Source organism: Plutella xylostella, chromosome 11 (assembly GCF_932276165.1).
Source record: "Plutella xylostella chromosome 11, ilPluXylo3.1, whole genome shotgun sequence".
Classification (NCBI taxonomy): Eukaryota; Metazoa; Arthropoda; class Insecta; order Lepidoptera; family Plutellidae; genus Plutella; species Plutella xylostella.
Window position 1 is genome coordinate 4,058,111 of NC_063991.1, and position 25,211 is coordinate 4,083,321.

General features: G+C 37.5%; 5 protein-coding genes and 1 long non-coding RNA gene across 7 annotated transcripts in view; 3 read left to right on the plus strand and 3 right to left on the minus strand.

Annotated features, from left to right (window-relative positions):
* Positions 1-5,167, plus strand: part of LOC119693291 (zinc finger protein 1 homolog) — a 538,991-nt gene extending 533,824 nt beyond the window's left edge. Inside the window, exon 3 of the mRNA XM_048623936.1 lies at positions 3,291-5,167. Within this exon, the coding sequence (XP_048479893.1) occupies positions 3,291-4,696 (1,406 nt within the window). The 3' untranslated portion in view covers positions 4,697-5,167. The remainder of the gene's footprint in view (positions 1-3,290) is intronic.
* The window catches only part of LOC105392845 (zinc finger protein 184-like), a 342,691-nt gene that overhangs the window by 78,521 nt on the left and 238,959 nt on the right, over positions 1-25,211 (minus strand). The window lies entirely within an intron of this gene.
* The window catches only part of LOC125488551 (zinc finger protein 85-like), a 144,504-nt gene that overhangs the window by 19,314 nt on the left and 99,979 nt on the right, over positions 1-25,211 (plus strand). The window lies entirely within an intron of this gene.
* The window catches only part of LOC105389492 (zinc finger protein 70), a 153,202-nt gene continuing 128,236 nt past the window's right edge, over positions 246-25,211 (plus strand). The window contains exon 1 of the mRNA XM_048623952.1: positions 246-400. The gene's annotated coding sequence lies outside the window, so the exon portion shown is untranslated. The remainder of the gene's footprint in view (positions 401-25,211) is intronic.
* On the minus strand, positions 7,184-20,207 carry LOC125488577 (zinc finger protein 708-like). Of its 2 annotated transcripts, none has more exons than XM_048623893.1 (3): positions 20,047-20,207; positions 18,988-19,139; positions 7,184-9,832 (listed from the first exon to the last, which is right to left on the minus strand). In XM_048623893.1, the coding sequence occupies exons 2-3, from the start codon at positions 19,115-19,117 to the stop codon at positions 7,614-7,616; spliced, it is 2,349 nt and encodes a 782-aa protein (XP_048479850.1). In that variant the 5' UTR covers positions 19,118-19,139; positions 20,047-20,207; the 3' UTR covers positions 7,184-7,613. The 2 variants fall into 2 exon arrangements, with proteins under 2 accessions (XP_048479850.1, XP_048479849.1); XM_048623892.1 differs by lacking the exon at positions 20,047-20,207 and adding an exon at positions 19,454-19,757.
* LOC125489162 overlaps positions 22,884-25,211 on the minus strand; it is a 232,846-nt gene continuing 230,518 nt past the window's right edge. The window contains exon 2 of the long non-coding RNA XR_007266775.1: positions 22,884-22,965. This is a non-coding gene — a long non-coding RNA (uncharacterized LOC125489162). The remainder of the gene's footprint in view (positions 22,966-25,211) is intronic.

Consider the following 25,211-nt stretch of genomic DNA (forward strand, 5'->3'; position numbering starts at 1 on the left):
TAGCTGTCTACTGGCCAGGCAGCAGCTCGCACTGTGTAAACGAGTCATTATTTAGTTAATTTTTTAATCTTGCTTTATCTCTAGAATACCAGTAAGTCAGAGCTCTCAAGAAGGAAAATGTGAGGCCTTGGGTGAAGCAACAATCCGGCGCGGTGCGCGGTGGTGAGGTAAAAATGAAATATTTAATCTGTGAAATTAAAACATCAACCACAGAGTACTTTCATTTACAAACAAAATGTCAATGATGTTGTCAATGACATGACAGCTTGGCTTGTATTTCGGTATTTGGATGTGTTTTTGTCAAAAATCTTAAAATATTCTTAACTATTCGCACCCTCAAAGCTAATAAATGCTAATTTCACCGAAAATCTACTGAATTTAGTGTTTAGCACTGCATTGGGTAAGAATAGTTTTATAAAACCTTCATACTTACTTCTGGTCTTGAGGTTAGCTTTTCCTCCATTTGTTTGCTAAATCTATGCTACACACAAGAGTGAATATGTGTCAGCATGTAGAGTTGTCTGTGGCTGTAGGCTCAGTGGAAGTGAGAGAGCCTGCAGAGGTCTTTAATTAGCTGGTGGTAGGGGGTGAGGGCGGCCTTCCTCTTCAAACGCTAAGTATATGAGTGTTCGTTTGTGGCCTCCTTTTCAAAAAGTCTATATTGTTTTAGCTCTATATCTGGTGCAGTAAACAGATAAATATTTTACAGTCCATTGGATTTTTGTAAAATTATGAACGATAAATCATTCTTGCATGTCAAAAAAACTAGTAGAATATGGTTCTGAATACTTTCTGATTTTCCCACCTTTTGTACAGTCATAAATGTATTTCTGCAATAAAGGATTATATTGATGCCGTTTCTAAAGGCAAAAATTTTAATTTTAGGCTGTCATAACCTTATATACATTCTTTGTTTATAATCATCATATTGTCATGTATGTGTGTTAGTGAGTGGACTGATGGTCGGTGGAGCAGAAGAGTGGAGACCACGTACCGGTAAGTGCAGCATTTGGCGGCCCCACGTGAGATGGACGGACGATATAGTCAAGTCCGCGGGGAAGCACTGGATGGGGGCCGCCTCCGATCGGACAAGGTGGAAATCATTGGGGGATTGACCTATGTTCAGCAGTGGACGTCCTATGGCTGAGATGATGATGATGATGAGTGTTATGTCAAATCTCATATTTCACTGGCAACATTTCTAGTTTGATATCACTAAAATTAAATTTTGTGCCATCAGAATAGATATCATTATACTACTTACTTAGAAGTCATTAATTGTAATTTGAGTATATTTCTCATGTTTTAGTTGTACAAAACCACACTATAAGATGGAGGATGGCATGGACATAGAGGAACATGATCTGTTGAACAACCCTACTGTGAGGAGTGTGTTTCCAGATCTTGCCATTCTCAAACGAGAAATTATTGATTTTGATACAAGTGAAGGTGTAGCACCAGGTTTGTAATTTGAATGCTCTGTTAAGGTTATATTTATATTATACAACTCTGTGTAAAAATTATAGGGAAAAGATCAATAAAATACAAAATCTTTGTTATTCATTCAAATTTATTTTATCACCTTCAAATTATGTTACTTCATGTTGTTTAGGTAGGCCTAAACCTAGGCTACCACCCCATGCAGTTTGTCATAGGTTCTTACTACTTACTGGACACCCTGTAATAATGAGGAAATATTATGCTGGCCTGATCAAAGTTTAACTAAGCTATCTCTATCATCTAAGGTTGAATGGTGTAGTGGTTAGTGACCCTAACTGCTATGTCCAAGATTGTGGGTTCGATTCCCAGCTGGGGCAGATATTTGTTTAAATACAGATATTTGTAAGCGGGTCTTGGGTGTTGATATTAAATATATATATTAATGTATCTATCTATGTATTTGTGTAGATATATCATCTGTCCGATACCCATAATACAGGCTCTGCCTAGCTTGGCGTCTGATGGCCGTGTGTGAGATGTCCCCACATATTTATTTATTTATAATCATAGCACTCACACTTCTCTCAAACATTCCCCTGCATACATTCATCAGAGAACTCATTCTATCCACAAATACATCACATTCTGGTGCTTCGGCCAGCAGGGAGCCGAGCGAGGCGGCCGCGAAAATATGGTCGATGCGGTTTTCATACATTTTGATATTTACAGTCAGCTGCATAAATAGCTACTTATACACTTTTGTACCATATCAAACTACCTACTAAACCAAATGTCAATGTTTGAATGAATGAATAGTAATTTTGACAAGGTTCAAAAGTGTATAGCTACTTATGCAGCTGACTGTACTTCTAATCCAGTGGCTGACATAATTCCTGTCAACAAAAAAATTAAAAACCGACTTCAAAAAACCACTAAAACGTAAGAAATAATTTAAGGTTTAGACCAATCCTAGGTCACAGTATAAATATACCTAAGCAGGTACTGTTCTTTTTTGATGTTGGTGCAGTGACAAAGCAGTTAATCTGAAGAAATATGGCACCAACTTCAAAAAAGAACAGTACCTGCTTAGGTATATTTATACTGTGACCTAGGATTGGTCTAAACCTTAAATTATTTCTTACGTTTTAGTGGTTTTTTGAAGTCGGTTTTTAATTTTTTTAAAATTATTATTTTATTTTGTTATTTTTAGTTTATTTGCAATAATTATCAATCAAAAGTAAGATGCAAATGATACCAATATGTCCTACTCGTTAATACGAATCATTCGAGCCCAAACACGAGGTAGTTGCTATATACCGTTGAGGAGTTCCCTTGACTGCCTTCCGTTTCCATCATCAGATCAGCTCAAGGTCACCATCATATCTTTTTGTTATAATAACAATATTTACGTTATAAATTTCATAAGAATCGGTTGATAAGTGCCCAAAATGGAAATTTATACCCCTGTTTTTACCCCTTTACCCACCCTTGGGGGTGGAATAAAATTCTGAAAAAAAAATGGGACCACCCCTGAGCTCAACCCAATACATCAAAAAAAGAATTTTCAAAATCGGTCCATAAATGGCTGAGTAATCGATGAACATACATAAAAAAAAAAAAAAAACATACATACAGACGAATTGAGAACCTCCTCCTTTTTCGAAGTCGGTTAAAAATTTGAATGAAACTAACACTAATCTGGCTAACATTTTCACAGCAGTGACAAACCACAGACCGACTCTAGCGTTGTTCAATACCACTAAAAAGTAGAATGTTTATCCTTTCTTCATTCATGTCACACCCTAAGCACATTTATATCTATCCCAATTAAACATTATTGTACCTTACAGAAACATTTACAACGTCGCCGGAAGTATCAAAGATAAATGAAAACAAAAATCAACTACACAATTTACCGGTCTACAGTGGGGATCATCCTACCGAGTGCTCCACTCAAGACCTGGATGTGAAACCTGACCACCTGTGTACTGACATGGATGGCACAATAACTGTCAAGGGCAACAGTTTGACAGAATTTGATGAAGTTGAAACTGAAATCAAGAAGGAATCAGAGAATGTTGTAGCAAATGAATTGCTATTTTACAGGAACAGAATTATACTCGGCAAGATACAAGTAGATGAGTCTGACGAAGAACGAGAAATTTATGCACCAGCTGACTGTAATAATGTTGTAAACAACAAAACAAACAATGATCAAGATTTGGCAGTGTCAATAAACTCTGATGAAAATAGAAGCATGAGGATAACAAAACAGTATTATGAAATGGAAAAATATTTGGGAGCGAAAATTATTCTAACAAACTGCTATACAACTCTATTGAACCATAACTGTTACTGTGCTCAGTGTGCAGTGTTGTTCCCCACCACTGAAGCGTATAGTGAACATTACACGAGCACACACACCGAGACCACTCACTCAACTAAAGCCTCGGCTTCTCTTGTGACACGTAAACAAATATTTTTCTCACGTGTGAAGGAATTTGTGTGTGACACCTGCAAGAAAACATTCACCAAAAAAATAACATTGATAGAGCATATGTTAATCCATACTGGCGAAAAGCCATTCCAGTGTGACATTTGCAAGAAATCATTTAACCAAATAAGAAATTTAAAGGAACACAAGTTAATACACACTGGTGAAAAGCCATTCGAGTGTGATATTTGCAAGAAAACATTTAACCGAAGACGTAATTTAAAGAGCCACAGGTTACTTCACACTGGAAAAAAGCCGTTCCAGTGTGAAATTTGTAAGAACTTATTTAGCCATAGGCTCACATTGAAGAGACACACGCTACTGCACACTGGCGAAAAGCCATTCCAGTGTGACATTTGCACGAACACATTTAGCCGAAGATGTTATTTGACGAGCCACAAGTTACTTCACACAGGCGAGAAATTCCAGTGTGACATTTGCAAGAAAACCTTCAGACATAAAAGTACTACAAAAACGCACATGTTAATTCACACTGGCGAAAAGCCATTCGAGTGTGACATTTGCACGAAATCATTCTACCGAATAAGTCATTTGAAGAGCCACAAGTTAGTTCACACTGGCGAAATGCCATTTCAGTGTGAAATTTGCACGAAATCATTTAACCAAATAAGTCATTTGAAGCGCCACAAGTTAGTACACACTGGCGAAAAGCCATTCCAGTGTGACATTTGCACGAAATCATTTACCCAAAGAGTCAATCTTAAGAAGCACATGTTACATCACACTGAACCCCAGTCATAGCTATGATTCTGATGAGTCGGAAAAATTGTGAGATCCGGGAAACATGAGGAAACATAGTACATGACACGGCGTGAAACAGCGGGATGTCAGTGAGAGTCAGTGGGGCGCGCTGCGGGCGAGGGCTCGGCCTCCGCCTGTCCCCTCACTGCAGGCAGCGCCGGCGACGCACAGGCCGCGTTGTCGACACGCTCTCCTACACCCACATACAAGCGACTCCACCTACACTAACCACCTCAGTTGCAATTCTGACATCGGCGCGGACGGTCGCTTTCTAGCGGCGCCGTCTGTAGCCGTCACGTGTGACTCACTACTGAGTGACCCGGCTGCTCAAGGACAGCGTCCTGTTGTACACCGAGATGCCTGAAATCCCGGCTCCATTGGAAGCCTCGGAACAGTATAAAATGTCATTAATCGTTTGGTTAAAACAACTAAATGTTGTATATTTTTAATAAACGTTATTATTTCAAAATACTGATGTTGTTTTCATATTATTTGTGGTCCTGTTGCAGTGCTAGTGCCGCGGTGGTACAGAGGGCCTTCGCAAGAGTGCGCCGCGCCGTCCTGTCCTCAGCAACTGTCCTGGCTTCTGTCCAGCTCAGCGCTTGCGCTCGCAGCTCGCCGTCAACTGTACGCCGCCATGTGTGCACCGACGACCGGGACACAGCTATGTATATATATATATATATATATATAGCTGTGTCCCGGTATATATAGGTATGTGTGTGTGTGTGTGTGTATATATATATATATATATATATATATATATACACACACACATACCTATATATATATATGATCTAGGTACATAATATAAGTATTTTATATTAGTTAGTTTTTTTTTTTTTTTATGCAGCCTGTTTCGCGTCCCACTGCTGGGCAAAGGCCTCCTTATAAACTGACCACCGTTCCCGATCATGTGCTTCCTTCGGCCTCAGTTAGTTCGGCTTCGGCTTCAGTTAGTTTTAGTTAGGCATTAATAATTATAAGGTGCAGGTGGGCTATTCCGAAAGGTTTTTGGGTGAGTTGGATACATGTTCGTATTTTGTCAATTTATGAGGACTGGTTGGAACATTTTGATTCACGTAAGGTAGTATACTTGAATATACTACCTATAATGTGGCAAGTTACTTGGCGACCCTCCTTGCGGGGTGAAAGAAGTGGCGGGGGCGAGGTAGCACGACATGCTACACACGTAGAAAAGTGTGCCCGGATTAATCTCGCGATAGCTTGTACATATTTCTGACGTAAGTAAAATTTTATTCTTTGAGTGTTCCCGTAAATGTCATCATCACCACGACCCATCATTAAAATTTATAGTTTGACAGCATTAAAATTTGGATGTTTACCTTCAGAATATCTACCAATTTGAATTTATTTATGTAAAAGTGTTTTATTTTATAAATCAATTTCCATGTCACTTTCATGTTCACTCTCTGTTTGAACTTGTTCATCGTCGTCGTCATCCTCATCTTCATCATCGTTTTCATTAACTTCAATTATAAATCTAAGACAAAAACCAATTTATGTTTAATTTACAATAAATTATAAATAAACAATAACATACCTGTCCAATACATCGTCAAATACTCTTTCAGATTTATAATATTCGTCTTAATTTTTTATGACATGGTCGTCACAATTTCTCCACTTTTTAGGCGAATAATTAGAGAAAAGCAACTCTAAGTCTTTTATCTCTTTATCTAAGTTAGAGTCAATCGACGTTCTTGCGAGCTCGCCTTTCACGTACCGCCACACAAGTTCAATAGGATTTAATTCCGGGTGGTATGGGGGTAGGCGAAGCACGATATGACCATTTTCTTTCAAAATTTCATCAATTTTGTAATTTTTCTCTGTGTTTTGCTCATTAATTACTTTCATTAAATCACATAAATTTTGGTTGCTTTCCTAGTTACAAGAACTGACAACTGACGCACTGTCATATGGACTCTTCGTCTTTGTTGTTTACTTTTTCGTATCTGACTGCGCAGTACCAACCTTTAGCCGCGTAGCATGACTGATCCGGTACGCTGTTCTACAAGAAGCCCCTATATTGAGACATTATACGATTTGTTGTTTTTAACGTTATTTTGTTGACGAATTATAGATACCTAATAATAATATAATGATAATATTAAAAAGGCCTCAACACTCATCCTAAGACTAATGGTCTCAGGATCAATGATCTCATGTGGGTCGCACTCAAATTATGACAGACTATATAAGACATGTGGCCGCCTCGGCTGCGCGGCCGAGACTGCCGTAACAATGACATGCAATGCACGCGTTGCCCTTCCCCGCTACCCTCCCGCTACCCGCTGTCGTCTTGGGTACCTCGTCCCCTCCGCGTCTTTCACCCCGCAAGGAGGGTCGCCAAGCAACTTGCCAATCTATAAAACTTCATTTAACATACTTCTCTAAATACCCACGGAATACGTGAATATTTTGAGAATTGGTGTAGGCGAGTAGGTAGAAAAGATACTCTGAGTGGACAGAATATGAATAATTTATTTACAAAAGTTAGCCTACTTATATATAAGAAATGGTTGTGCTCGGGGAGTCCGCGGGGCGCGCGGGCGTAGCTTCAGTACTCGCGACGCGGGGACTCGCTCCTGTTCCTTGCTCGGACATCGAGCGAGCCGCGTCGCGCTCTCCGCGCCGCCGCGTGGTCGTCGCTGCTGCCGCTTGCTTCTGCTTGCTGCATAAATAGTTCTTTTCAGAACTGAATCTTGTTTCATGAACTTACAACCGATGCAATGTTAAATAAAATATTGCTTATTATTCTGGCTATTATTTCTGGTATTGGTTTGCTTTCTGGTAAGGTAAGGTTATGGTAAGTTCTTCTGGTTGTTGTGGTAACTTGGTAAGGTATGTGTGGTGGTAGTAAGTAGCCACAGGCTACTGTGATCGCCAGTGTGAGTTAACTTAAATTTGATATATCTTTGAAGGTTTCCTTGCAAGTTTCACACTGGAAAAGCTTTGCGCCAGTGTGAATTATGTTGTGACTCTTCAAATCTTTTGGATACATTAATATTTTGTGACAAGTTTCGCACTGGAATGGGTTTTCGCCAGTGTGAAGTAACTTGTGTGTCTTTAAATTTCTTATTTGGTTAAATTTTTTCTTGCAAATGTCACACTGGAACGGCTTTTCTCCAGTGTGAAGTAACCTGTGGCTCTTTAAATTTCTTCTTCGGGTAAATGTTTTCTTGCAAATGTCACACTGGAATGGCTTTTCGCCAGTGTGAGTTAACTTATGGCTCTTCAAATGACTTCTTCGGTTAAATTTTTTAGTGCAAATGTCACACTGGAATGGCTTTTCACCAGTGTGAGTTAACTTGTGTTGATTTAAAGCAAATATATATCTGAATGTTTTCTTGCAAGTTTCACACTCAAATGGATTTTCTCCTGTGTGAATTAACTTGTGGCTCTTCAAATTTCTTCTTTGGGTAAATGTTTTCGTGCAAATGTCACACTGGAATGGCTTTTCGCCAGTGTGAATTAACTTGTGGCTCTTTAAATTACTTCTTCGGTTAAATGTTTTCTTGCAAGTTTCACACTCGAATGGCTTTTCGCCAGTGTGAGTTAACATATGCCTCCTATGATTACTTCTATGGTTAAATGATTTCGTGCAAATGTCACACTGGAATGGCATTTCCCCAGTGTGTAGTAACTTGTGTTTCTTCAAATTTGTTAATTGGTTAAATGTTTTCGTGCTAATGTCACACTTTAATGGCTTTTCGCCAGTGTGAACTAACTTGTGTCTCTTCAAATGACTTATTTGGTTAAATGGTTTCATGCAAATTTCACACTGGAATGGCGTTTCGCCACTGTGAACTAACTTGTGGCTCTTCAAATGACATATTTGGCTAAATGATTTCGTGCAAATGTCACACTGGAACGCCTTTTCGCCAGTGTGAAGTAACTTGTGTTTCTTTAAATTTCTTATTTGGTTAAATGTTTTGTTGCAAATGTCACACTCGAATGGCTTTTCGCCAGTGTGAGTTAACTTGTGTTGTTTTAAAACTGATACATATTTGAATGTTTTCTTGCAGGTTTCACACTGGAAAGGTTTCTCTCCAGTGTGATGTAACTTGTGGTTCTTCAAATGACTTATTTGTCTAAATGTTTTCGTGCAAATGTCACACTGGAATGGCTCTTCGCCAGCGTGAAGTAACTTGTGTGTTTTCAAAGAAGACCGGTGCCTGAATATTTTCGTGCAAATGTCACACTCGAAAGATATTTCACCAGTGTGAAGTAACATGTGCTCCTTAAGATAACACCTTTGGTTGAATGTTTTCGCGCAAATGTCACACTGGATGGGCTTTTCCCCAGTGTGAAGTAACTTGTGTCTTTTCATTGCAGACCGATGCCTCGATGTTTTCTTGCAAAAGTCACTCTCGAATGGCTTTTCGCCAGTGTGAATTAAAATGTGCTTTATCAAGCTGGTTTTTTTGCTGAATGTTTTCGTGCAGGTGTCACACACAAATGCTTTCTCACGTGGGTATATGATTTGTTTACGTTTCACAAGAGAAGCCGAGGCTTTAGTTGAGTGAGTGGTCTCGGTGTGTGTGCTCGTGTAATGTTCACTATACGCTTCAGTGGTGGGGAACAACACTGCACACTGAGCACAGTAACAGTTGTTGTTCAATAGAGTTGTATAACAGTTTGTTAAAATAATTTTCGCTCGCAAACATTTTTCCTTTTTTTCATAATTCTGTTTAGTTATCCTCATACTTCTGTTTTCATCAGTGTATATTGACACTGCCAAATCTTGATCATTGTTTGATTTGTTGTTTACAACATTATTACAGTCACCTGGTGCATCAGTTTCTCGTTCTTCGTCAGACTCATCTACTTGTATCTTCCCAAGTATAATCCTGTTCCTGTAAAATGGCAATTCATTTGGTACAACATTCTCTGATTCCTTCTTGATTACAGTTTCAATTTCATGAAATTCTGTCAAGCTGTTGCGCTTGACCGTTATTGTGTCATCCATGTCAGTACACAGGTGGTCAGGTTTCACATCCAGGTCTTGAGTGGAGCACTCGGTAGGATGATCCCCACTGTAGACTGTTAAATTGTGTAGTTGATTTTTGTGTTCATTTCTCATTGATACTTCTGGCGACGTTGTAAATGTTTCTGTAAGGTACAAAAAGTTTAATTGGGATAGCTATAAATGCGCTTAGGGTGTGACATGAATGAAGAAAGGATAAACATTCTACTTGTTAGTGGTATTGAAAAACGCTAGAGTCGGTCTGTGGTTTGTCACTGCTGTGAAAATGTTAGCCAGATTAGTGTTAGTTTCATTAAATTTTGTTGACAGGGATTATGTCAGTCACTGCATTAGATGTACAGTCAGCTGCATAAGTAGCTGTACACTTTTGAACCTTGTCAAACTCACTAACTGCCTATTCATTTATTCAAACATTGACGTTTTGTTTAGTAGGTAGTTAGATACGGTACAAATTGTATAGCTACTTATGCAGCTGACTGTACATGTACGGTGGCCTGCGCCTAAAAGTATACAGGCGGAGTTTTTAAAATAGCGATCTCAAGCTCACATGCTGCTCCAGCACATCCACATAAACACCACTGCTACACACATCACACACAACACGTCCCCGGATTTATAACAGATGTAGCTGGTCACTTCATAATCAGGGATCGCTATTTTAAAAACTCCGCCTGTATACTTTTAGGCGCAGGCCACCATACATATCAAAATTCATGAAAGCCACATCGACCATGTTTGGGCCGTCTCGCTCGGCTCCCTGCTCACCGAAGCACCAGAATGTGATGTATTTGTGGATAGAATGAGTTCTCTGATGAATGTATGCAGGGGAATGTTAGAGAGAAGTGTGAGTGCTATAATTATAAATAAATAAATATAAATATGTGGGGACATCTCACACACGGCCATCCAGCCCCAAGCTAGGCAGAGCCTGTATTATGGGTATCGGACAGCTGATATATCTACACAAATACATAGATAGATACATTAATATATATATTTAATATCAACACCCAAGACCCGCTTACAAATATCTGTATTTAATCAAATATCTGCCCCAGCTGGGAATCGAACCCACAATCTTGGACATAGCAGTCAGGGTCACTAACCACTACACCATTCAACCATAGATGAGTATAGCTTAGTTAAACTTTGATCAGGCCAGCATAATATTTCCTCATTAGTACAGGGTGTCCAGTAAGTAGTAAGTACCTACGACAAACTGCATGCGGTGGTAGCCTAGGTCTAGGCTAATGATGGGCGATTATGAATATGAATGACAGCAACAATCGAATGGTTTGATACCACTAATGTCAATAATCGAATTTGCAAACCACTAACCACAAATTTTGATAATCGAATGACACTATTCGAATAAGAGGACGCAATACGAGGGCTACACCGAAAAGATCGGGAATAGAATACTTAGGAATAAATTAGAGTGAAACCTTTTTGGTGTATCAAATGTACCTAGTGTTTTTTCAAACATAATTCCATTTTCGAATTTTAAAAAAAGTAAAAAATAAAAGAGTATTGACCATTTGAATTTGACAAGTCGGTGTAAAAAATGGAGCTTACGCGGGAACATTTCCGTGCAATAATTTTTCACAACTTTCGTCGAGGTTTATCTCAAGAACAATGTCTCGCCGAGCTTGTTTCTATTTATAAACTTGAAGCACCAAGTAAAACGACTATATATCGTTGGTATTCTGAGTTTCGCCGTGGACGTTCCTCTCTTACCACAGTCCCTTCTACTGGTCGGCCAAAAACAGCGGTAACACAAGATAACATCGATGCTGTACGCCAGTTAATAAAAGAAGATAGACATGTGACATACGAGCAGATTCGGGCTTCTCTCAGCATTGGTATGACAGCCATTCAAACCATTTTACATGAAGAACTGGGTGTCAAGAAGTTAGTTTCGCGCTGGGTGCCCCACCGTTTGACCGAGGAACAAAAGTCGACTCGTGTTATTATTATTAAATTCTTTATTGCACAAAGTAAATTGGTACAAAGGCGAACTTAATGCTAGCAGCATTAATGTTAATAATGTTAATTAATTGTTAATTGGTGTCGATCTGCTCTGCAACGGTTCAATGGAGGCAGTTCAAATGCTGTCTACAATATCGTCTCTGGTGATGAATCGTGGATTTATTCATATGAGCCCGAAAGAAAACATCAATCGGCAGTTTGGGTCTTCGAAGGTGAGGTCAAGCCAACAAAAGTTATTCGCTCACGCAGCGTGTCAAAAAAAATGGTCGCTTCGTTTGTATTGAAAACTGGCCATGTGGCTACGATTCCATTACAAGAACAAAGGACGGTTACTGCTGATTGGTACACAACAGTTTGTTTGCCGGAAGTCGTAAGAGAACTTCGTAAAACTAACCCGAATCGTCGTATAATCCTTCACCACGATAATGCAAGCTCTCATACCGCTCGCAAAACAAGAACGTTTTTAAATATGGAAAACGTGGAGTTGATGGACCATCCTCCGTATTGCCCTGATCTGAGCCCCAATGATTATTTTACATTCCCAAGAATTAAAGATATGCTACGTGGTCAACGGTTTAGCGGCCCAGAAGAGGCGGTCGAAGCTTACAAATCAGCTGTTTTGACAGTATCCACTTCAGACTGGAATTACTGTTTCAATGATTGGTTTAATCGAATGAAAAAGTGCATTGAATGTCACGGATACTACTTTGAAAAACAATAAAAGTAAATAATATTATGATATCTTTGTACTTTTTTCTATTCCCGATCATTTCGGTATCGCCCTCGTACATTCAATATTGACATCTAGCTCTTTCCAATTCGAATGATGTTTTAATAGATTATTATTTAAGATGAAAAGACAGATAATCGAATATAAAGTAGTCATTTGAATAGGAAGGAATGAGACGATGCTCTACGTTATTATATTTACTTCTCACTCTTTCACAATCGAATGAATGATAAGGTTATTCGAATCATTTGAATAAAGTCTATAATCGAATAATTCGATTATGGTTAGTGATAATCGCGCATCTTTAGTCTAGCCCTACCTAAACCACATGAAGTATGTTCCTTTAGAAAAGATACAAATAAGCCAAATAATTGAGTGGATGAATATCAAACTGCCATATGTCCACCTACCCGAAAAATTGACTTTTTGATTTGGTCGTGTTCTCCGTTAAAATGTCAGTTTGCCTATGCCCTTCAAGTTCCAATAAGTGCAAGGCATCCATGAGAAAAAAGCCGTTAAAAAAGTAAGTTTTTTTCAAATCCTTTTAAGTCTAACCGTTTCGCATTACAAATTTTCACAAGTCCATTCCGGCCAATGACAGAGCGTAATTTTTTCAACATGGCGTCAGTCTTGGTGAGAAATTCGAGGCTGTGGTGTGTGCTCCCAGTGTTTTATAACGGATATGATTGAAAATGTTGAGGAAATTGTGATTGTGGACCCTGATAAAGCTCGGAAAAGGAACAGATTAAAGAGTGTAGCAAAAAAACGACAGAAAACTATGGCGAAGTAAGTTTAAAACCCCTTCTTTTCCAACCCACGAGTCAATCACAAAGCATTTTCGTAGTAAGCACAGGGCCGTATCGGGTAGAATATAATACGGTAGGTAGGCACTTTTCTACCGATAAATTTTTGTTGATTAACTTCATTGTATTTAATAGAATATAGACTATATTAGTCTTACTGAGTCCGGCCCATGATATTAGTATTTTTCAAACAACTATAAGTCCTTATGGCTCATATCAAAACAGCATAAGTCTTGTATGGGCATATCAAACTGCTATGAGTCCAAACTGTTTATTAACTTTTACGCCTTTCTATGAGTGTTATAATGGATTTGTTTATTAAAATACATTCTTAAGGTCACAAGTCAACTGATTAAATCACGGGGCAAGTTCTATGACCATTAAATAATAGAGAAAACAAAAACCTCAATTTCCCAAATTTTGCGTGGACGTGACATATGGCAGTTTGATATTCATCCACTCAATTATCCTATTTTTTTTTTTAAGCTGAATTCGCCGCGATTATTAAACTCATTCCAGAAACATTGTTTAAAAAATGTTTTGATGATTAGATTATTTGTTGGCATATATGTGTATCGTTTCTGAAGGAGCATACTTTGATAATATAATTGTGATAAAATAGATACACACGCACTCACGCCTTGTACTAATATACTCCCTTGCGGGGTAGGCAGAGGTGCATTGCTGAACCCACTTTTCGCCAGAGTGTTATGTTATTCCCAATGTAATAGGGGGCGGGCCTATTGCCATTTTACGTGCACATCCAAGACCCGAGAACAAATATCTGTGTTTAAACAAATATCTGACCATCGGCTCAGTAGTCAGGGACACTAACTACTACGCCATTCGGTCGTCTTAAAATAGATTTTGTGTTTTATTGATCTTTTCCCTATAATTTTTAAACAGAAATGTATAATATACGACGACCGAATGGCATAGTGGTTAGTGACCCTGACCACTGGATGTGACGAGTTGAGTAACTTGCTACACTCATACCAGCAATGCCAAGATATACACGAAGTCACCCTGTCTCAGATTCACAGCCTTGAACAACAGCTGGCAGAGTCAAATGCTGAAATCCACAGACTGAATGAGAAGAAACAGCATGATGCAAATAATGAAACAATGGCCTTGTATGACGAACTAGTTAGCTCCCACTCAAAAACTGTGCCTACAATAGACCTAACCACACCTTGTAAGGAACTGCAATATGATGATTGTTGTGAAAAGAAAATCAAGATAATAGGTGCAAATAAACTAAAGAAATATTGTAGAATAAATAGATTTATAAGTAGAACTAAGAAAACAATCAAGAAATATAAGACCATCCCACACCAACCTTTAAAAACAGAAAAGGTGAGACTTGGAATTTTGGTCCAAAAATACGAGAAAGAAATTTCTAAACAAAACCAGGAGCTCGCAGACTGCAACGAACAGTACGAGATAAATATGGCGATGCTACAACAAAGACTAAATAACTTGGAGTTAGTCTTAAACACTCCAAGGGTACCATCTACTGAGGAAAACACCACCAGCTCCCAGATGTCAGCGGCTCTGGCTCTATCAGAGGCCACCCAAGATGCATCACCTATCCAGCCTGCTACCAATACTTCACTGGGCACTCATACCAGTGACATTGCCAAGCAGCTGCAGCAGTCCACCCCGGCCTCCACCACGTGCACTCCAGATGAGTTCCGGCCAGATGGATTCTGCAACGACGAGCCCGCCACGCCATCACTCAATACTCCAATGTCAAAGCAGCCCGCAGTGACCCCAGCCTCGTCTTCATGTACCAGTCTGCAAGAAGAAGCCCCATCGAGTAGCTACAGTTGTTCTCCTTATGAGACAATTGTTTTTTCTGATAAGTTAGGTAGTAAAATGGGCTATATGCTGAACGACTATCTCAGGCAAAAAGAAGTTAATATATGTATGCCAGGTGCAGGTCATTTAAGCAAATTGTAGATAGGATAGTGTCAGGGCAATACAGCTTGAATACTACAATAGTATTACTAGTAGGAAATAGCATAGAAGTAGAGAAAGAGGACATAATTCAATGTTATGACGCACTTTCTTCTATTAATGTTAGGAAAACCATTATTTGTGCTTTCCCTTACTCCACCTCACGGACTACAAAGCAGAATAATTACATAGGTGATTTAAAAATGTTATTATTTAACATGACCTTTGGTGACAGAGAAAGAATGATGTATTTCGATACAAATAAATTTATTCATAATTTTATTTTGACTAAGAGTACATTATTTGTACCTAAGTTTTATAAGCGACAGATAGCTAAATTGTTAGCTTACAATATTTATGACCCTGTTATAAGTAGTATAACAGAAGTAGGACCAACTGATACGATAGTTAGTAGTAATACTAATGTAAATTTAAACTGCCATGCACGACAAGAGATGAGCAACTGAGAGTTGTACACCAGAACATTCAGGGGCTTTCTCGCAAACTTCTAATGCTAGAGTTATTTTTAGAACAATACGACATAGATATAATTTGTATTACTGAGCATCACCTTAAAAATGATGACATGAATTTTAATGTAAAAAATTACAATGTTATTAGCTCATTTAATAGGAAATCGTTAGACAAAGGAGGATCATTAATATTTGTAAAGAAAAATTTAAAATGTAAGGATAGGAAAGACATTGTAAAATTATCGGTCGAAAGAATAGCTGAACTAGCTTGTGTTGAGATGGACAAGTATATAATTTTAAGCGTGTACAGGCCCCCCTCTTCTGACTATAAAGTATTTGAGAAAGTGATGGAGGATAGTCTTACCATCTTATCTAAGAGCTCAAAACAAGTGGTCGTGGTGGGAGATTTTAATATTGATTTATTAGTTGAGACTTCTATGAAATGTTGTATAATTAATTTGTTCAAGTCATATAATTTAAGTAATGTCTTCCTGGAACCTACCAGAATTACTCCCACCTCAGCCACTTGTATTGACAATATTTACTGTAATTGTGATTTTACTAATCATTCTGTAATCAATTGTTTACCATCCGACCACAGTGGGCAAATTATTACGTTTCCTTGTACTTTTGAACGTAAGTCAGCCACTTTCAAGTTCAGACCAGTAACATCATACAGAATTGATAAGTTTAAATCTCGATTGAAAAGTAAACTTGACTACTGTAGAAGCTCTGAAAGAAATCCCAATGATGCCTTTAAGGAAATATTTCAAGGTTTGTCTCAAGAATTTGAAAACGTGTTCACTAAGAAAGAAGTAGATGTTAATTGTAAACTAAGTCTTAATGACTGGGCAACATCGGGAATTTATAAGAGCAGACGTAAATTATATGATCTCTATGAACAGCGTACATTTACTTATGACGATAACTTTAGAGATTATGTAAAGAAATATACAAAGATATTCAAAGCCGTTTGCCACCAAGCTAAATCAGATTATATAAATAGAAAGATTAAAAACTCTAATAACAAGATTAAAACCGTATGGAATATCATTAATACTGAAACCGGGAAGAATAAACCACGTGATTTAAATTTTGAACTTAAAATTAATGATAAAATTGTTTCATCTAGTGAAGAAGTGGCTTCCGTCTTTGAAGATTTTTTCCGTAGTATACCGGTACCTACAACTGAGAACCTTGATTCATCTTGCGCTGAAGCTGAACGTTTGCTAAGAGGGAATGCACCGCCTTGCGATCTCGACTTTCAATTTCATGGTATAAATACACAGACCATAATTACCACTTATAAAGAATTAAATTTTAAAATGACGGAAGATTTATGGGGCATGTCCGTTAAAGTTATTAGTCATGTTATTGACATCCTAGCACCCCACTTGGCTAATCTTTTTAACAGATGCATTGAGGTCGGTGTATTCCCCGATTTGATGAAACTTAGTAAACTAATACCGCTTTTTAAATCTGGTGAGAAAAATGATCCCAATAATTTTAGGCCTGTATCAGTTTTGCCAGTACTGAGTAAAATATTTGAAAAAATTATGCTGCATCAAATGCTTTCGCACTTTAGTATTCACGGCCTTCTCCATAACCAACAGTTCGGTTTCACCAAAGGTCGATCTACAACTGACGCTGGTGTCGCGTTGGTCAAACACATATTTAGTGCTTGGGAGGAACGTCTTAATGCTGTGGGTGTATTTTGCGATCTATCGAAAGCATTTGATTGTGTGGACCATGCCACTCTACTTATGAAACTTAAATATTATGGGCTAACTGGCAAAGCTCTTACATTATTGGAATCATACTTGACCAACAGAACTCAACTAGTTGACATAAATGGAGTGCGTTCGGCTGGCTGTCCTGTCAGTATGGGTGTTCCCCAAGGCTCGATTTTAGGACCAATCTTGTTTCTTGTATATGTTAACGATTTACCGTTTTTGGTAGATAAATTATGTGAGATAGTACTGTTTGCTGATGATACTTCACTTATATTTAAGTTGAAGCGACAAGAAGTCAATATTGACAATGCAAACAGTACTCTTTCCATAGTTGCTAATTGGTTCACTGTAAATAATTTAGCTCTTAACTCCAAGAAAACGAAATGTATTAAATTCACTTTGCCTAATGTAAGACAAGTAGAGACATATTTGACATTGAATAACGATAAGCTAGAGTTAGTAAATGAAACGGTATTCCTGGGTATTACAATTGACTCAAAGTTGCAATGGGGACCCCATATTGAGAGGATAGCCGGTAGATTGAGTTCTGCAGCTTATACGGTTAGAACCATTAGACAGTTAACAGATGTAGATACAGCCAGGCTTGTGTATTTTAGTTATTTTCATAGTGTTATGTCTTACGGAATTCTATTGTGGGGACGAGCGGCTGACATTAATCAAATCTTTGTTCTGCAAAAACGAGCAATTCGAGCCATATATGTATTAGGGTCTAGAATTTCATTAAGAGATACGTTTAAGGAAATAGGTATACTAACTGTTCCATGCCAATATATCTATGAAAATATTATGTATGTTCGTAAAAACTTAAATTCATTTAGTAAAGTAGGAGCCACTCACGGTATTGAGACCAGAAACAAAAATAAGTTGCTTTTCCCCACACTCAGACTTTCGAAAACAAACACATCATTCATGGGGAACTGTATACGCTTTTATAATAAATTATCAAATGAAGCAATAAACCTTACTGAGCAAAAATTTAAGAATTATATTAAAGCTACATTATGTAGTAAAGCTTACTATAGTATAAATGATTATTTAAACGACAAAAACGCGTGGTCTTGTCCACCTCAGCTAAGGCTATTGAAAAAATGAAATGGATATAGGTACTTAAGTAAAATTGTACTCGTAGGTACTAGATATAAGTAAAAATTGTAATAGATTATAAGGAAAAAGTTGAAAAGATGCTCGAGGAGTTTCTTTCGCCATTTCTTTCCTTCTCAATGACGGGGCCTTTGTGAAATGGTGGTAGATGACTATCGACAAATTTACGTCGATTAAACCATTTGAATTTGAATTTGAAAAATTTGAATTTGAATTTGAATTTGACTGAGCCGATGGTCCCGGGTTCGATTCCCGGCTGGGGCAGATATTTGTTCTCGGGTCTTGGATGTGCACGTAAAATGGCAATAGGCCCGCCCCTTATTACATTGGGAATAACATAACACTCTGGCGAAAAGTGGGTGCAGCAATGCACCTCTGCCTACCACGCAAGGGAGTACATTAGTACAAGGCGTGAGTGCGTGTTTTTTTTAAATATAAATATATCCTTAACAGAGCATTCAAATTACAAACCTGGTGCTACACCTTCACTTGTATCAAAATCAATAATTTCTTGTTTGAGAATGGCAAGATCTGGAAACACACTCCTCACAGTAGGGTCGTTCAACAGATCATGTTCCTCTATGTCCATGCCATCCTCCATCTTATTGTGTGGTTTCGTACAACTAAAACATGAGAAATATATTCAAATAGCAATTAATAACTTCTAACTAAGTAGTATAATGAAATATATTCTGAAGGCACAAAATTTAATTTTAGCAATGTAAAACTAGAAATGTTGCCAGTGAAATATGAGATTTGACGTAACACTCATCATCATCATCATCATCTCAGCCATAGGACGTCCACTGCTGAACATAGGCCTCCCCCAATGATTTCCACCTTGTCCGATTGGAGGCGGCCCGCATCCAGTGCTTCCCCGTGGACTTGACTATATTGTCTGTCCTTCTCGCGTGGGGCCGCCAAATGCTGCACTTACCGGTACGTGGTCTCCACTCTTCTGCTCCACCGACCATCAGTCCACTCACTAACAGTATTACTCATACAGCCTGATTATAAACAAAGAATGTATATAAGGTTATGACAGCCTGAAATTAGAATTTGTGCCTTCAGAAATGGGATCAATATAATCCTTTATTGCAGAAATACATTTATGAGTGTACAAAAGGTGGGAAAAATAGTAAGTATTCAGAACCATTTTCTACCAGTTTTCAGAACATGCAAGAAGATTTATAACTAGTTCATAATTTTACAAAAATTCAATAGACTGTAGCATGATAATCTGTTTACTGCACCAGATTTAGAGCTAAAACGATATAGACTTTTTGAATAGGAGGCCAAAAACAAACACTCATATAGCATTTGAAGAGGAAGGCCGCCCTCACCCCCTACCACCAGCTAATTAAAGACCTCTGCAAGCTTTCTCACTTCCACTGAGCCTACAGCCACCGACAACTCTACATTCTGCCACATATTCACTCTTGTGTGTAGCATAGATTTAGTAAACAAATGGAGGAAAAGCTTACCTCAAGACCAAAAGTAAGTATGAAGGTTTTATAAAACTATTCTTACCCAATGCAGTGCTAAACACTTTATTCAGCAGACTATTGGTGAAATTATCATTTATTAGCTTTAAGGGTGCGAATAGTTAAGAATATTTTTAGGTTTTTGACTAAAACACATCCAAATACTGAAATACAATACAAGCCAAAGCCAAGCTGTCATATATCATTGACATTTTGTTTGTAAATGAAAGTACTCTGTGGTTTTTGTTTTAATTTCACAGATTAAGTATTTCATTTTTACATCAACACCACCGCCGCCACAGCTGAGGCCTCACATGTTCCTTCTTGAGAGCTCTTACTTGCAGGTATTCTCGAGTAAAAGCAAGATAAAAAATATTTAAGTAAATTTTAAAAAGGAAAGACAAGCAAAGTAGATATCATAGACTAGTTTTGATGACAAACAACAGATGGCTCTGAGAACTCAATACCGGTACAGGACTGTATGAAATAACCCTTTGTTCCCAGCCAGTCACACCTCAACCAGTCACACTGTTACTCGTTGGGAATTTTATGTTCAAAATTCCCATCAGTCCACACTCTGTTACTCGTTGAAACACCCTTTTCCTTCATTCCCAACGTGTCACATACAACTGTAACACTGTAACTAGTTGGGACTATGAAAATAAAAATTCCCAACAAGTCACAGTAACTTGTTGGGATTTTCAATGAAGAATTTTCCACCATAGACCAAACCGATTATAAAATAGAATACACTTTATTTTTACACCCCAAAAGAATAATAAAATATATAAGTTGTAACTTAATTTGGATGCGGAAAGCTAAATATCACATCCAGTGGCGTGCTTTGGGAGAGGCCTACGTCCAGCAGTGGACTGCTATAGGCTAAAGATGATGAACCTAATTAGGGTACAAAAGGCGGAAAATAAATAAATATGTACGTAAGTACTAGATCTGTGTTGGTCCCCATAATTTTCGCCATTATTTTGAGATCATCTGCATCTTCCGTCTATGTCCGAGTATCTATCTATCATTCATAGAAAAAAAATGATTGGATTTTACAATTCGGTTTTGATTTTATAATTTTATTCTTATAGTGCCACAATCTTATCTGTTCCGGTGACGGCGTCGCAGTGATCGAATCCAGTGATGCCATCGATTAAATTTTGCCGTGGTTTAAACGATGCATTTCTGCTATTATCTATTGTTATAATTAGATTAATTAGGTACATTCATAAGTACTTATAGATAAATCAAAATATAGGGTCGATAGTAAATTAAAGAGGATAAAATTATATTAAACGACATTTGTTGTATAAAAAATTTGTCCACAGCGAACAGAAATAAAATTAGTTCTGATTATGTTCTGATATAAGACATTAAATCTAGATTTTACAATGATATAGGTAATATCTGTGGGTCGTGGGAATAACGAGATAGATAGACTTAAAAAAAACTATTAAGTAATTATTATATATTTATTTATGAACACTTTATTTTACATTTTCTAAAGTAACAAGGAACAAGAGCATACAATTAAAAGAAATTCAGACAATGTACAAAGGCTAATTGCCAAAAATCTATTTCTTCCAGCCAACCTTTGATACTCGTAGGTTGGGAGAAGATGTCATTAATCATCATTATTTCGTCTAAAATCGCTGCAGGTGCGCGAAATTCTTCTTGGTATACTACCTAAGGTATAGGTACGCAGCTTCACTCACACCTGTAATCAAAGAAAAATAAATATTATATACTTTCAAAGTCAAAGTCAAACATTTTTATTCATCGTAAAAATATAAAATTTTGTGATGAACGTAAATTTTTACAAACTACTCTTTCATCACGACCCATCCCGTCCCCACTACTGGGGCAGGGGTCTCTCGGGAAAATATTAATAAAATTACATGTCAGTATATGGGATATGGGTAAAATTATTCGTCATATTTGGCAACACTAACCTATAGCCGCTGCAACTCGTTTTTCCAATTTTTCAAACGGAATTAAAGTCGTCTGAGTACATTATTCTTCCTGCATAAAAGCCTATGTATCTAGTATTACTTTTCTTGCATCACTTTTCAGCGCTTTTGAAAATTATTTCACCCAGAAAATCACAAAACAAATTAAATAACGTAGCGTCAGCCTCTCCGCAGAAATTGACAACTCAAATAACGCACAGAGTATGAAATGACGTTTGACAATTACGTCTCGTTAGTACCTGAGGTTAGTACACATTTTGACCACCGGAACAGATAAGATTGTGGCACTATAACTAGTTTAATAAAACTTATTTGATTGTTCGGAATAATTATTTCTATTTTCATACTTTTTCAAGAAACGAAAATAAAAAAAATCGTAATATTAAATACTTAGGCCCAGTTCAGATGACAAGCGCTCAACGCGCGTTTACAACTACATACATTTTATTCCACGCGAGGCGCGTTAGCATGTGTACAGCCTGAATAAAATGTATGTAGTTGTAAACGCGCGTCATCAAAACGCGCGTTAAGCGCTTGTCATCTGAACTGGGCCTTATACAGTGTGTTGTTTTTCGGACCCGACAAACTTTAAGGGTTTCTACGAGTAATATCATCGAGAAAAAAACCCCCATATGTGGGGGTCTAAGGGCCAAATTCACCGAAGTAATTAAACGTCGTTAGAAGGATCGAAAACGCAGTTTATGCTCTAAACGAGCTTATACGCTCATTTCGATTTTCACCGACCAATATTAACCAAAATTAGAGCAAAACGCAGTTACAGCTGTAACTGCTATAAATTGGCCAGTTAGCGTTGCTAAACGCAGTTATAGAAAGCTGTCATTGACAAACGTCATAAACAAACCACTGAGCAAATAACAACGCTTTGACAACGACATATATTATTTTTTTGTTTTATAATGTGTCAAAACGTTTTGTTACTCCATTGCTCGAAATCAAAATACGCAAAAAGTATGTACGGCGCGACGCAATAACTAAACGCATTTCAGTGATGCTGGCTCGTCTGTAGCTGAAACACCGATGACGTAAACCAGATTAAAATAGCACCGATGAATTTCAGGTTACTCTAAACGCATTTAGAAGAAATCGGCAATCGTGATTAATGAAATCGTAGTTTTTTAAAACTTAGATTTCTATGCAACCCGTGAATTTGGCCCTAAGTAACTTAAATTACATTTTCTTCTTCGTTTAGAAAATCATGTCGAGATTTAAACGCCTCACGGACATGAAATAAAATGCTATTATCCGCAAAAAGTCATCTCTATTCATTTAAAATATTCACAACTGCTTAAAAGTTACATAAAAAAAGTTCAAAGCAACTTTAAAATGGCCGCCATTTCTATAATATTGAGATTTGACCCCACATAAGGGGGTTTTTTTCTCGATGAAATTACTCGTAGAATCCACCCTTAAAGTTTGTCGGGTCCGAAAAACAACACACTGTATAAGTCACGGTACCTATCACTGGTTAGGCATCATCATCATTCATCATCACTGAACAAATCTTAACGAGTAACGGGAGAACAGTTGGGAATTTTCTACTTTATGTTCCCATCCAGTTACAGCGGCTGGTTTGGAATTCAGAAATAAATCATTCCCAACGAGTAACACTCCCATCGAGTAACACTGTGACTAGATGGCACACTTTTCATGAAGAATTCCCAACTGTATACAGTGTGACAGGTTTGATGTGTGACTCGATGGGAACAAAGGGTAAGTAACTACCAGCAAAGTAAACAAAACTTGTAGTACAAGGAGGCGGAATATTACCTACCTATCATGCAATGTTTTCTATCTAAAACTTCGCGTTGAAATTTCTATATATTTCAGTTAGCTGATAAACTTCGATACCGCGGTTATTTCATACAGTCCTGCAGCCTTACTCCCAGCGATTAATAGTCGCTATCCAAAAAAGCCAATTAAAACTCAGTTGAAAAATTTTGGCCGATTCAGTTGGTACCACCACCTCGGTTTTGACTGAGCCGCGGACCAGGGACAACGTAGAAAATATATCAAGAAACGACTAGTGATTATTTTTGAAACGGTAGCCGAAGTAAGCCGATATCAGGCCGATGTTGCGTTCCGTATTTCAATAGAGGTGAAAGAAAGAGATGTCGCTCTATAAAATTGTATAAGATCTTGTGTTTTTTCTCGCTCTGACAAGGAAAAAATTGGTGTGCGTTCGAAGTACTAGCGAAGCTTGAAATAAGAAATCCGGTAATCATCAGTCCATATTATGTTTTTATTTTTTCAATGTTAGTAAAATATTAATTAAAATACTTATTAAACACTAGGTTAAAGTCATCACTCATGCCATTTTTTACTTATTATTCACAAAAACTTAACTTTGTAAACGTTAAAATATGAAATTAGGGGCTTTTGAACGCATTCAAACTAAAAATCAAAATACTCTGTGAACCTGTGAAAACACTCCCTCAGTGTTGCCATTAGCGTACATTTTACACATTTGACGTACTATTTTAGCCTCCCATGTGTAATGTGTATATAATTGGTCCATGTAATGTACCATTTAAACTTAACTTCCAATATCATGATTATCATGTGTAAAATCTTTGTTTATGGACTATTTTACGTATTTTTTTTGGAATCGCAGCAAAAAAAATATTAGGTAACCACAATTAGTTACGATTTTGATTTTCTTGTATGATTATTTTCTCAACCAATATGATTATTACATGATTACAATGAGTAGGGCAAAACACCCATTAACTGACCATGTGCCAGTAACTGACCACCTTCCTCTTCAACTCCAAAAAATAAGAAATGTAGCCAAGCAGGGCCATCTAGTGAACATCCAGTCTATTTTGTGGTTCATTGAGAGCATAACTGATACAAAAGATTTTGCCAGCCGCCAACAGATGGATAGTGATCGATCGAAAAAGTTCAGTTGGCGCGCGAACCGAGTAAATTGCAGTTGTGACTAACGTATTTGTTAAGGTAAGTGAATTTTTTGATCGTAAATTTTACCATGAAAAATATTGAAATCAATAAAAGAAAAAATTATACCATATAGATTTTATTATAAAGATTACGTTTTTGATAAGATTCAGCTTGTTATTTCCCGTTTGATTGTATTTAATGGGGTTGACAGTTACTGGACGACAAAACAGCGATTTTCCAATAACTGACCACCTATGTCGGTTATTGGGATTTTTACTTGAAGCTGAATTTAGGCAAAATAAGTACGTAATATTATAGC